We start from the raw sequence: 12504 nt of genomic DNA, 5'->3' as shown, positions 1-12504 counted from the left end.
CCCCCCTTCCCCCCTCCCCCCACGCCTTCTGTCTTTTTATTTTTTACGCACGTGGAGGAACTCTTGGATTTACTAACATGATCTTGGCAAACGCCTTCTGCATCGTCCTCTTTGTAGGTGAGTGGCCCGGGCGGGGGCAGGAGGCGGCAGTCGCCCCGCAGCAGAGGAGAGGGGACATGTCCTTCCCCGTGCCCGTGCGGTGACCGGGGCTGTGCGGGCTGGAGAGAGGGAGCCGCGCTCCGCCGAGGCGGCTGCTGTGCTCTGTGCAGCTGGGCTCTCGTTCTGGATCAGGACAAGGAGAGGGCGAGACAGCATAAATCGGGGTTTTAACTAGCGGCAACTTTATTTACCCTTCCTTTATCAAACTTAAGATGGGGGCAAAACCCCAGCTGCCCCACCGGGAAGCCCCCGCCTGTGGCTCTGCACGGGCAGCCCAGCGGCGGGGACGGCAGCGTGCCGGCGCGATTGCTCTGTGGGTCCAGATTGCTGTCCAGGGAGCATGCAAAGAGCAGCGTTCATCCAGTGGCAGAAAAGCCCTGTTCGTCTTTGATCCCCTCTCTCCTTGTCAGCCTACGTGGATTTGCGTTTTGGAGGCCATCAGCCCCTGGTTTGCTCCCCCCGATGTCTCCCAGTGCCCTCCATCCGCAGCTGCTGTGGCTCCAGTCTCCCCCATTCCTGCTCAYGGCTTTGAACTCGGCATGGAGAATCGGTTCAGAAAGTTGAGCTAATTGCKTGTATGTGTGTAGGGAATTGCTGTCCCCTCTGTTGCAATTCCAGTGCGTTTTGCTTTAGATCATGTGTGAGTTATTTAGGAGCTTGTCTCCGCCAGGAAGAAAGCTTAGCATTTCTAGGGCAGCCTCCTACGGAGACGGGGAAGGTGCAGCAGAAAAGGGGGAAGGGGAGAAGTCAGGGATTGTAGTGGATCTGGGGTGAAAAGGAGGCAAGGAAGCCAGTGAGAAAGGTCCCCTTTTTCTTCCTGCAAGGGAAGCAGCGCACCTCGGGACATGTATGACTCTRCCTCAGTCGTGTGCCATGGCATGTTCCAGACGCAATTACAGCAGTACCTGCGTCTCGCTGGCTCTCCGTGTGTGTGCACGCACGTGTGTGTGTGTGAGCGTGTGATCCAGAGCACACTGCAGTGGCGAGTGCCCGGGAAAAACTCTGCTGAGCTCGCCTTGGCACGAGGCATGCAACCCTGGCTGCGAGGACAGGAGGGAAGGCCCGGGGATCAGCTGAGGGAGACTTGAAGGTTGGGAGAGSGAACCTCCCCCGGGAGCATCGGGTGGTGTGGGGTCGGGGTTGGCAGAGCCAGGGTGGAGGCTGGCAGAGGACCCCACCAGGCACAGCATGCTCAGCCGGTCCTTGGATGAGAGGGACGATTAAATGTTCTTTCTCTCCGTTGCTCCTGAGCACAATCCTGCTCGTGCTTTAAGCTGGCTGTCAAGGGGAGGGAATGTCATGTGGGAGGCAGGCAAGAGGGAGGCTATTCCCATGTGTGTCATTGCACAGGGTGGGTTTTGGCATCCCGCTAGGCAGGGGATGGTAGTCTCCAAGGCAGCGGTGCCTCCTGCAGCCCGACACCCCACCGGAGCAGCTGCYGGCACTGGTGAGGCTCCATTGCCAGCCAGCTCCATGGCACGTGGGCCTGGCCCGCTCCTCGAGGGCATCGTCCTCATCCGTGACCCCAAGCAGCCAAGCGTTCTGGGGAGCAGCAGGGCACGAGGAACCACCAGCCGTGCCTTACTGACACGTCTGATGCTGGTGGACTTCTCCCGAGCTAGACTGGAGAAGACAGGGACCCGAAGGATGCTCTAGGGAACCCAAACTGTGGCCCATTCACCCTAGTGGAGGAGGGYGCATTAAAGCAAGAGCCTCCACCCCCACTTTCCTCCGCCTCGGGGGCTGCCTAGATGGGTGTGCAGGATCTGAGCAAAGAGGCTGCTCTCCCCGGCGAGAGGAGCTGTTAAGCGCTGAGCAATCACTGCTGGGAAAGCTCACTCCTAGGTTGAGCTTTGGGGCTGGGGTCCCCGGAGGACCACCTCCTGGTGCTTTCTGAGCCACAGTATGGCCTCGTGGTGGGCAGCCCTAGAGAGCTGGGCCCACYGCTGAGGACAGCCAGCTCTTAAAATCTGCCTCTTCTTTCTGAGGAACCAAAAAGCCCTTTTGGTTGGGTAAAGCAACTGCTACTGCGGGGGTAAGGCTGAGAGGTTGCGTGTGCTCGAGCAATTTTTTTGAGTTGCAGTGCGAGGATAAATATTTACCACTAAAGCTGCCAGCATGCAAAGGTCTCTGGCATGACCAGTAAAAGGAAATATATATTACAGCTAGAAAYGAAAAGAGGGAACGTAGCCTGGTGCTGGTGCGGGAAGCCGCGGGAGCGAGAGGAAAGCGGGCCATCGCGTTGTTCGCTGCCGGATTGTCGGAGGCTTGTGTATCTGCCTGCAAATCCTCGCTGTGCTCTGACATCCCGGAGACTGCTGGGGATTAGGTTTAAATTCTGGGCAGATGTTTTATTGATATGAGTTCAGTGAGTGTGTGTCTGCGAGGCAATTTCTTCGGGTAGGGGAAAAAATCTCAGCCTGCCCCTCYGTCCAGACTGCCCGCCTCGCACCTCTCCGCGGGTGCTGGGGCACGTTGCCCGGCTTCGTGGCCCGAGAGGAGAGGAGGGTCCCGGGAGAACCTCCCCGTGGGGCCCTGCAGCAGGGCTGAGCGCRCCCCTGGGTTTGGGGGACCGGGCAGGCTGTGAACGGCGGGGCTGGGGCAGGGCCTGCCCCTGCGTCGTGCTGAGCAGCGTGGGGGGCAGCGGGAAGCCAGGCGGAGGCGGCCGTGCCCCAGCCCAGCACCGGCGGTTGGGGCTGGGCTCCGGTGGGTGGGTTTACCAGTGTGCATCCCACCCCGGCCCGAGCGCCGGTATGCGTTGCCTGCCGCGCTGCGGAGATGCGGAGCCCTTCGCGAGGACGCTCTGCAGGCTCCTGCCGCCTTGTGCATCCGAGCAAGGCTGGTGTCCTGCCCCTCGCTGCACCAGCACCTCCAGTCCCTGCCTGGGCATCTGTGCCAAGCCTGGAGACACGTGGAGCCTGCCTGGGATGGAGGATGTGGCTCGGGGCGGGCCAGAGGAGAGGCTTCAGACTGCAGTTTGGGAAGGGTGTGCAAAGAGGCTTCCCAGCATCACCTGGAGAAGGCAAAACCGGAGCTGAGATCTGGGCCAGCCCAGGCTTGGGACTATCATGCAAAGGAATCCGCAGCCAAGCTCAACAAGGATGGAGGAGACRTGGGACACTGGGGAGCTATGGAGAGGCTCTTCCTTTCTATCCCAAAACTTAATTCGTCTCATACTGAAGAGCTTACATTTCCACCCTGGGGCACCTGTATCTCCTGTGCTGGTCCAGGCTGTGAGGAGTGTGCCTGCACCCTTCATGGATCCTGCTGCCTCCCATGTGGAATATAATCCTGAAAGAGCCTTTGCCAGGGAGCTCTGTGACCCAAAATTGGATGTTACATGGACATAGGAGCTCTGTATCTGGTCCTGGTTATCTGGACACCCTTCAGACCTCTCTAAATGCAACAACATGTTTGGGGGCATCGGCTGAAAACCAGGAGGATGGGATCTACTCCTTGGCCTGGATGCAAGCAGTGGATGTGTTTCCACCCAGGCTGCTGATCCTGAATTCCTCCAGAGCATCCCCTCTCCTCTCCCCATGCACCCAGCGTGTCCYGACCGGGCGAGGTGGGCAGATGGCTCGTGGGGTGGCTTGCTCCCCCACATCTCCGTGGGACCTCGGGGTGGTTGGACGGTGCCAGCCCCGGGCTGGGCCGTGCTGCACAGAAGCAGGTAGCCAGGGCAAAGCGAGCCACCGGCAGCAGGTTGCAGCCACGGTGGAATCCGGTGGCATCTGGCGTGGTGGAAGGGACACGGGTGGCCGGTGTCACATGCCTGTAGGTGTCACTGTCGCCCTGCCGTACCCAGCCGAGTGGCCGCAGCGGGGAAGCGGGCTTGGTGCTGGAGGCCTCAGCCAGGCTGACATTTCCGATCTGGTGCTTTCCATGTCACAGCGAAGGGGAAGGACGCGGGGAGCAGCTTCTCCGGMGCGCGAGAGGCAGCGCTGCAGGGAGCAGCCGCTTGCCTTCGCTGGCTGCGTGGGCAGGGAAGGGGCACGAGCTGCATGCAGAAGCTGGAGCTGCCATCCGTGTCCCTCGCCCTCGGGGCTGCGGGAGAGGAGCATCCCGCAGACGCCCCGCGGGGCCCACTCTGCACCCCTCTTTGGGTGCTCCTCCACCTCAGGGGCTCTCCTGGCCTGTGGTCACCAGCCGGCGAGGTGGGGTGGGCTCAGCGTGCAGCCCGTGCCCCTGCCCCTGCACCCGGTGATGGGACGGGGCAGTGGCCTTGCCTGGAGTCTGACTTGGAAGCTGTTTCAGAAAGCAAAAGAAAATGCTAAAATGATAGAGATAAAGTGAGAGCTCCGGGAGTGCCTGCTAGGAAGCGGAGCAGCTGCCGAGGCGGGATCCAAGGGGAGGGCGCGGGAAGGCGGTGGCTGTGCACGGCGGGCGCAGGGCGAGCTCGAGGGGAGGCTGGCGCGGAGGCGTGCGGGAGGAGGCCCTGGGGGAAGAGTTCGTACCGAGCTGCATCCAGTCTGCAGCCTTGCCCAGCTCAAGCACTCGAAAACTGTGAGTCAGATGCTCTGAAAAATCCTGTAGCGGGCCTGATGATGGTGAGATATAACACAAAAGCAAAGCAAGAGCGCGCAGGGAGGGTTCGGACTGGCSTCCTCTTTCCCTTGAGTCGTGAGCGGTCGTGTGGAAGCTCTCCTCCCCAAGCACCGGGGCTGGAAACGGGTTGGGTTTGTTTGTTTGCGTGTTTGGTTTTAATAAGAAACGGAGAGTCCTGTGGCATCGCGTGACTCCGGGAGCCGAGGCCGCTCGCTTAACCCTGCACCTTCCCCTGCCCGCTCCGGGGGGGATCGCGGYGGCCGGCGGTGCCCGCGGCGGCCGAGTGGGCATCCTGCTGGTGGCGGAGGAGCCGTGATGCTCTCTGGCTTTTTCAGGCCGCCGGCTGAATTTAGCCATCTTTCCACCTCCGTTAAGAGCCACTGGTGGGTTGTGCACGGGGACGCGTCCAGGCGTGGGATTTGGGAGCGTGGAAGGAGGCTCTCCGCCGCCGGAGCACCCGGAGGCGGCTCTGGTGTGCGCTCAGCCGGGCAGGGGAGCGCGGCGAGGGGCAGAGGGATTTGCCAGCGTGTTCAGGAGGGGCTCAGAGCTGCGGGCATGGGCCGGTCCCTGGTTCTGCGTACCCGGGGCGGGAGGTCACGGGTCGCTTGGACACGGGGCACGGGTCTACCCCGCCTGGTGGCCCTGCCTCACCGCTCTCTGCCCTTGTGCCCCCTTCCCCTGCCCCGGTGCAGATGAGCTCCTCCGCTGCCGGGCCGGCCCGTCCTCGCTGCCCGGCCAGGACCCGCCGGGCTGGCGGGCGCCCGTGGACTGCGTGCGGGCCAACGAGCTGTGCGCCACGGAGCCCAGCTGCAGCTCCCGCTACCGCACGCTGCGGCAGTGCCTGGCCGGCCGCGACAGGAACACCATGCTGGCCAACAAGGAGTGCCAGGCGGCCCTCGAGGTGCTGCAGGGCAGCCCGCTCTACGACTGCCGCTGCAAGCGGGGCATGAAGAAGGAGCTTCAGTGCCTTCAGATCTACTGGAGCATACACCTGGGGCTGACCGAAGGTACGGCAGGGGCGGCGCGGCCGGCCGGTCCGCGGGGTCGCGGCGGGGCGGCCGGCGGGTGGAGGGTGCCGGCGGCGAGGCAGTCCGGCCCTGCCCGGCAGCCCCAGGCGTTGCGTGCGTGCCCCTTGCCCCGGGGCAGCCGTGCCCCAGCGCCCCCGGCCCGCGGTGCTGCGGCGAGCTCGCGGGCCGCTCGCTTTGGAGGGCTGCCCCGAGCTCCCGCACCGTGCAGCGCCCGTGCGCTGTGCACTGCTCCCCGCCGGCATGCACAGCGATGCCRGCTGGGCCGCGGCTCCCCGGGGACTGCGGGTTGTGGGGTGTCGTTCCCGTGTTCGCAGGCTGTTTCCCRCTCCAGCAGGAAAGGAAAGGCTGGGGTGAGGGGGGACATCTCTGCAGCAACTGCTCTGAAACCGGGGCAGTTGCTCCGGGTCCTTATACATCACTAATGCTAGAAGAAAAGGGGGCTTTTTCCTGTGGTTTCGGCAAGTCCCTTCTCTCCTCTTCCTGTTTTTGAAGCCCTAAAGCACTCCAAGATCGATAGAGAAAGGGGGCAGGAGGGCGCTTTCCGACGGCACCCAGCCCTGGCCCAGGTACCTGGTGATTTCGGTGGTCCCGTATCTTGTATCGAGGTCTTTGCAGCACCTCAGGAAGGGACCTGGGAGACTGTGGGAGCCCTGCGTGCTGCAAGGGCTGTCCCAGCCCTTTTTCTGCTGGAGCTGGTGGGCCGGGGATGGCACGGGCGGCTCACTGGGACCTTGGCTTGCAGAAACCTGATGCAAGGATGGGGAAGGAGTAATTGCAGGCTTGTGGAGGAGTAAATCAGAGACTGGAGCAGTGCGAGTAATTGGAATTGGATTTTGCCAGCCTGGGCTGGTTTGTTCGTTGAAAGCAGGATTATCTGGTGCCTGCGGGCTGGAGGAGGCAGCAGGTTCGCCCCCCGCCCCTCACCCCGCTGCAGGCGCATCGCTGGGCCAGGCCCGCGAGCCCCGCTGGCACCAAGCGTGTCGGCAGCTTGGCTCCATTTCAGGCGTTGATTTGAGCCCTTAAAAGTGCCTGCTGCTCTGCTGTTCCACCACCCTGGCTTAAAGCCACCTCCGTTAGCAAGAKTCCAGGGCCAGAGTTCGTCTGAGGGCTCTGCGGTGGAGCCTCCACTGCCAGCCCCCGAGGTGGCCTGGCTGCTCCCAGGGTGGTCGCGGGTCCCTGACCGCCTGTATCGGCCTGGATTAAAGGGAGGGAAAGGCTGCRGGGGGTCTGGTGGAGGCTGCGATGCCCCCGGAGCCGCGGAGCGCGCGCAGCCCCAGCGGCGACCCTGCAGAAATTGCCTCCGCATCTGGGTCACCTCCGGGACTGGCTAGCCTGAAACGCAGCCCAGGGCAGGGCTTGCTGCTCCGCTGGTCTTCACCCCCCGTTAGCAGCCTTCATTCAGCGATTTCCAAGGGCTCTGCAAACATGAATGAAGGAAGAAGCTTTGCTGCCTGTCGGGTACTCCAGGATCTATACTGGGAGGAAGAGGAGGTGGTGGTGGGAAGAGGAATGAATTTACCAGGTCTGAAGGAGAGATAAAAGCTATGGGGAGCTCCTGTGGTTCACAGCTAAAAGCTGTGAGGAGCCTAACATGTAGCCTGACCTACCCTGTAGTAAAGATACCTTGCCCTGGCTGCTCYGGCTTCCCTCCGTCCAGCCCCTCGGCTGCGGGAGCCAGGCGGTCCCTGCCATTAAGGAGGGCTGATTTCCCTCCAGTGTTGCTCCTGGAGGTTAATTGCATCTCAGCTAGCTCAAGAAAAGTCCACTGYCCTTTTAATGCTCAGTAATTTTCCTAGCCAGCAGCAGGGTTCAGCTAGTATTTAATTATTTATTGCATTGGCAAAGCAATATACCAGGAGGTTACAGTGTTTCCTAAATGCACTTTAATAAAGGTGCTATTTGTCATCAGAGCATTAGGAAACCCGGCAAGCAAATGGGGCTGGCTTGAAAGGGAAGACTGTGCCAGCTGCCTGGGGCGTATTTCCTTCCCCACGRCTAGCCCAGGTGGGCAGCGTCGTCCGTGCCCCTGGCCGCGCCTGCTGCTCCCCTGTAAGGTTCCTCGAAGCTCCTCCCGTGCCGTCAGGTGTTCCCACCTCGGAGATCTGCTCCGACGCCCTGGTGAACAGGCTGCCGTGGGCCGGGCTGGGAGCCCCAGTGTCCCTTGCTGGAGGTCCCGTGGCCTCTGCAGTGCTCCTTGCAGAGGAGAGCCTGGTCCGGAGATCCCCACTGCCTTTCTCCTGCRAGTCCCATCGCTCCCCATTTTTAAAGCTTTTGGAGACAGCCGAGGCCCACGTCCAGCTGGGGGGTCCCTGGCCAGGCTCTGCCCTTCCAGATTTCTAGGGAACGGTGCTGAGGAGCAGCTGGGACTGGAGCAAGCCCTCCCTCATTGCTCCCCGCCTCCTAATGAGCTTGTTTTCCCGCACAAGGCTTCAAGTGGCTCCTTAATTACAAGGGATAAATGCTGCTGCCTCGGGCTAATAATATCTTGGTAGAGCAAATGTGGGCCAGAGCGGGGTAGCGGGCTGCAAGGCGCAGGTTTCTGCGCTGGGCCAGGCTGCTGGAGCATCTTCCTCGTGCAGCGGGTTTGCTGGAGATGTCGCGGCTGGCGYGGGGAGTCGCTTTGGCCAGGGCAGACCGGTACCGCGGGGGGACGCGGTGGGCAGACCCAGTCGTAGCAGGAATGCTCTGATGCTCTCCGGTCAGGCCTGTATTCCTCCAGGTTGTGAGAATAATCATGGAAATATTGCTGTTTTCCCAAAGTACGTCAGAGGCAGAGCAGGGCAGAAAGTGGCTTTTACAGCGTTCTTTTAAGCAGAGCCTTTCTTCACACTAAAAAAAAAAAAATATATATATATATATATATATATATATATATATATATATATATCCAGAGTGGAGTAAAGACCCTAAAACTTGCAGCCCACCCCAGGCTCTCTGGCTGTACTCAGCAAATGTTGACCTTTCAAGTCTAAATCCACTGAGCTATTAGAAGCCGGTTTGAACACAGCCTCTGCCAAGTCCAGCTCAACAAGCTGAGTTAGTGGAAGGATCCGGACGTCAGCGAGCCGGCACGAACCTGCGCTCGCGGGCTGCCAGCCCGGCTTTCCCTGAGTCAGCCGTGTGCAGGAAAGCTCAGAGCCTCCCAGCCAGCAGCAGCGAAACCTGAGCTGCTCAGAAATGGGCTTTTTCTCTTTCTTTTCTTCCTTTTTTTTTTTTTTTTTTTTTTTCCAGGATACAGTTCGAAAGCCTCTATGGTTTTTCAATTCCTGAACTGAAAGTTCCCATGCAGGGGGGTCTTGGGTACCCCAGCAGCAGCCAGGGGTGCCAGGGAGGGGATGGGCAGGGACAGGGACCTGGGAGCGGCGGGGGCGAGCTCGGCTGTCCCCAGACCGGCTCAAGGAGGGAGTCGAAGCCTCCGTGGGGGCTGCGGTTATTCCCTGTGGTCTTTTAATTTGCTTTTTCTCCTCTTCTCTTTCTTTCCTCCCACTCCAGGAGAAGAATTTTATGAAGCTTCTCCTTATGAGCCGGTCACCTCTCGTCTCTCTGATATATTCAGACTTGCTTCAATTTTCTCAGGTAATAAAAGCAACATGCTTCCGCTGGTTTATCTTTGCCTGCCTGTGAACATAAACCTGCAACCTGTGGCTCCCGGCCCCGTAGCCTGGTCCTGTCCACCTCCGGCTTCCCTTTGGCCCCGTTTAAATCCCTTCCTCCCTCTCCCATGTCCCGGACACGAAGCCTCGAGCATCCCTCCCCCCCCCCGGCGAGCTGGGGTGCCGAAGCAGGGCGGCAGGGAGCGATTTCAGGGACGGGGTGGCAGATTGGGGGCTCCTGCGCTTTGGGATGGATCCTCCCTGTTTCAGGCCATCCTGGAGGGATCGGGCATTGCCAGTCTGGCTCCAGGAGGGCGCTGGGGAGCCGATGAGCGGGGCCGGGGCCGGGGCACGCCGTGGGCCSCCAGCGCGGCGTGCTGCTCACAGCAGGCTCGTCCCCAGGCTGCGTCGGTTTTCTCCCGGTTGCCGTCTAGGTTTTTCCCTTTTGGACTCAGCTGCTTCCAACCATGGGAAAATAACGATTTGATAAAGTGGGCTGGAGAGCTTGTAATTCCCTCGTTTGTCTTGCCGACAGGGCAGACGTGCTGCCTTGCCCAGCCGAGTGTCACCTCCATTAAGCGAAGGAAGACGCTTCCGTGCGGCCCTTGCTGCACCTGGGGCGCGCGGGGCGCGCGGGGCCGGAGGCAGGGCTGGCGCGGCCGCGGCCGGCGGCCGGAGTCCGGAGTCCGGGCAGCGGAGCAGGAACCAGCCGAGAAAGCCTCGGGAAACGGGCGGCCCGGAGAAGCGGCCAGGCGCGTGCGGTCTGCAGGCGAGGGTCTGCCTTCTCCGGGGGGGCTCCTCGGGGAGCCGTGGAGGAGAGCGGAGGCGGCCGGAGGAGCCCCGGTGCCGCTGCGGGCAGAGCCGCGGCGAGAGCGGGCGCCGGGGGGGCCCCCGCCGAGCGGGCTGGGGTCGCTGCCTCGGCATCCTCCTCCCGGGAACCCGAACTCCACCGCTGTCCGTCCGTCCGATGGGAACTTTTTTTTGCCATCTATTTCCATGACAACCCTGGGTACTGCTGTCCCTCTCCTCCCTCCGCAGATTCAAATTAGGTCAGGCGATGCCTTGCCGCCTTCTTGCTCTTCCTCCTCTTAACCCTTCCCCCCAAGCCACCCGGTGCCCCCTGGTTTTGGGTCTCCTTTGCTTTTCCTGCCCTCCTTGCAGCGCTGCGAGTTGCTGCCCTGCAGCTCCCGCGTCACCAGCGCTCCCCCGGAGCGCCCACCCGCCGGCTTTCGGCTGCCAAAGGGGATCTGCGAGGCCGCCTCCGGGGAGCTTAGTGCCAGGCTCGGGATGACAATGCCACCCCCTCCCGTCTCCCTTCTTTTCTCGGATTAATTTATCATCAAGGAAATATTTTAGCTGCTGGGAAGTATGAAAAGCAAAGAGTCTGGAATAGGGGATTAAGCATCCAGGAGTTGGTTTATTCAGAAAAACGGAGTGAGATGAAAAGGGAGCCTTTCCGGCAATCCGGGGGCTGGCGGAAGGGGAACCGGAGCCGTGCTGCTGTCAGCTGCCGGGGCGGGAGAGGCCGCCCACGGGTCGTGCTGCCGGCGCAAGGCCGCCCGGCGGTGCTGGGAGCCTCCTCCGGGTCTCACCTCCGACATCCTCCGCGGCCAGCGCTGCTTTTTGCACCCCTGCCGCCGCCCCTTCTCCGCCGGTGCCCGGGCCAGCCGGCCCCAGCGAGCGCGATGCGAGTGCGGGCAGGGCGCCAGCCCCGGGAGCCCCGTCCCGACCCCAAGCCTGACGCAAACGAGCTGTCGCCGTTGTTTCCCGATCGGGAGGCTGAGCTGGAGCGTTGTGATTTGCCTATGGGGATAGCAGAGGCATTACATTACCCTTCCAGAAACAGGGCCTGCGTAAGCAAGGAGGGAGGCGATGCTCCCACGTGTGCGCCGGGTTCTGCTTGCTCTTGGCTGCCAGCGGCAGCCCTGCAAGACCCGGGCAGCTGGCAGCGCCGGGAGCAAGCGCTCTGGTCCCCTACGTTTCATGCCTGAGCCTGGAGCAGCCAGGTTAGCATGCAGGGAGAGCTGGAGCCTCTCCGGGCTCGCGGCGCTGGCGCCAGGGTGCACGCACCGGTTCTCCCTTGGCCCCTCTGCCCGCACGCTGTCCTGCCAGGAGCCGCAGCCRCTCTCCCGGGTGCCCAGCGCGTGTCTGAGCTCTGCCAGGCTCCGAGCGACCCTCTCCAGCCCCCTTGGCCCCAGGGCACCGCCGAGCCGCCGCACTGCAGGTCCCCTTGCAGCAGCCTTCGTCACCCCGCTCCTGCCCCAAGCCGTCGCCGTCCCCGCGAGGGACGGCTGGTCCTGCCGCGTCCGTCCCCCAGCGCTCGCTCGAGGTGCCCCCKCTCCTTGGCCCCCGTTTCTTTCTTGCCTCATGAAATTTTCATTGCTTGTGCTTTATTAATGAGCTCCCCAGAAGCCCTGCGCTTTCAAGCATCGGCTCTATTAAAATGCATCCAGGTCCCCGCAGGTCCCGGGCAGGGCAGGCGCGGAGGCTCCCGAGGATTAGGCAATAAGCCGGCACTTTGCAGAGAGCCGCGCTTCTGCGGGCGCGCCGAGCTCGCTGCCGGCAGGGCACGGAGCACGAGCAGCGGCAGCTGCTTTGGCCGAGGAAGCAGGCGAGCCGTGTCCCCCCTCCAAATGCGCTTTCCCCCTTCTATTCCTCTGCCATCAGAGTAATGAGCTGCCTCCGTGCTCAGCCTCCGTGCTCAGCCCCCGTGCCAGGCCTGCGGGGTCCTTTCCGCCCCCTCCCATCGTTAGGGCTTGGCTGGACGGGGGGGTTCAACGCCCCGAAGGACTTGTCTTCCCTCCCGCCTCCCTCCCCCGGGGCTTTGCTCCCGGCAGGGCTCACGCCGCGTTTGCGTGGGGAGCAGGGAGCCGGATTTCCTCCCCCAGCTCGGCGCGYGTTAACGCTCCCATCATCCTTTAACCGAAACGTCTCTTTTAGCTCAGATGACCTTCTTGCCTCTTGCGCAGTTTTTCAAGACAGAGCTACTTATAAATCATATATCATAAGAAGTATTCACTTTACGTATGTCTTATCGAGCCCGCCGTCTCTGCTGCCGTGGCAGATCTCCACGTGGCGCATTAATCACGCGGATGACACATTTGACATTTAGAGGGCTTTCTCCGCGCGCGGGCTGCCGGCGCCTCCGGGGCTCGCGGCGCGGGGCCGGGCGCCGC

The 12504-nt window shown here is 62.0% G+C and overlaps 1 protein-coding gene across 1 annotated transcript in view; it reads left to right on the top strand.

The window, feature by feature from the left end:
* Positions 1–18: 18 nt before the first annotated feature.
* GFRA2 (GDNF family receptor alpha 2) overlaps positions 19–12504 on the top strand; it is a 24784-nt gene continuing 12298 nt past the window's right edge. The window contains exons 1-3 of the mRNA XM_085304201.1: positions 19–117; positions 5400–5714; positions 9228–9311. Of these exons, the coding sequence (XP_085160327.1) occupies positions 78–117; positions 5400–5714; positions 9228–9311 (439 nt within the window). The 5' untranslated portion in view covers positions 19–77. The remainder of the gene's footprint in view (positions 118–5399; positions 5715–9227; positions 9312–12504) is intronic.

This window comes from Rhea americana, unplaced genomic scaffold (assembly GCF_003343005.1).
Source record: "Rhea americana isolate MKP2758 unplaced genomic scaffold, rheAme1 scaffold_204, whole genome shotgun sequence".
NCBI lineage: Eukaryota > Metazoa > Chordata > Aves > Rheiformes > Rheidae > Rhea > Rhea americana.
Note: the sequence above shows the minus strand (reverse complement) of the source record. Positions and strands in the feature narration are given on the sequence as shown.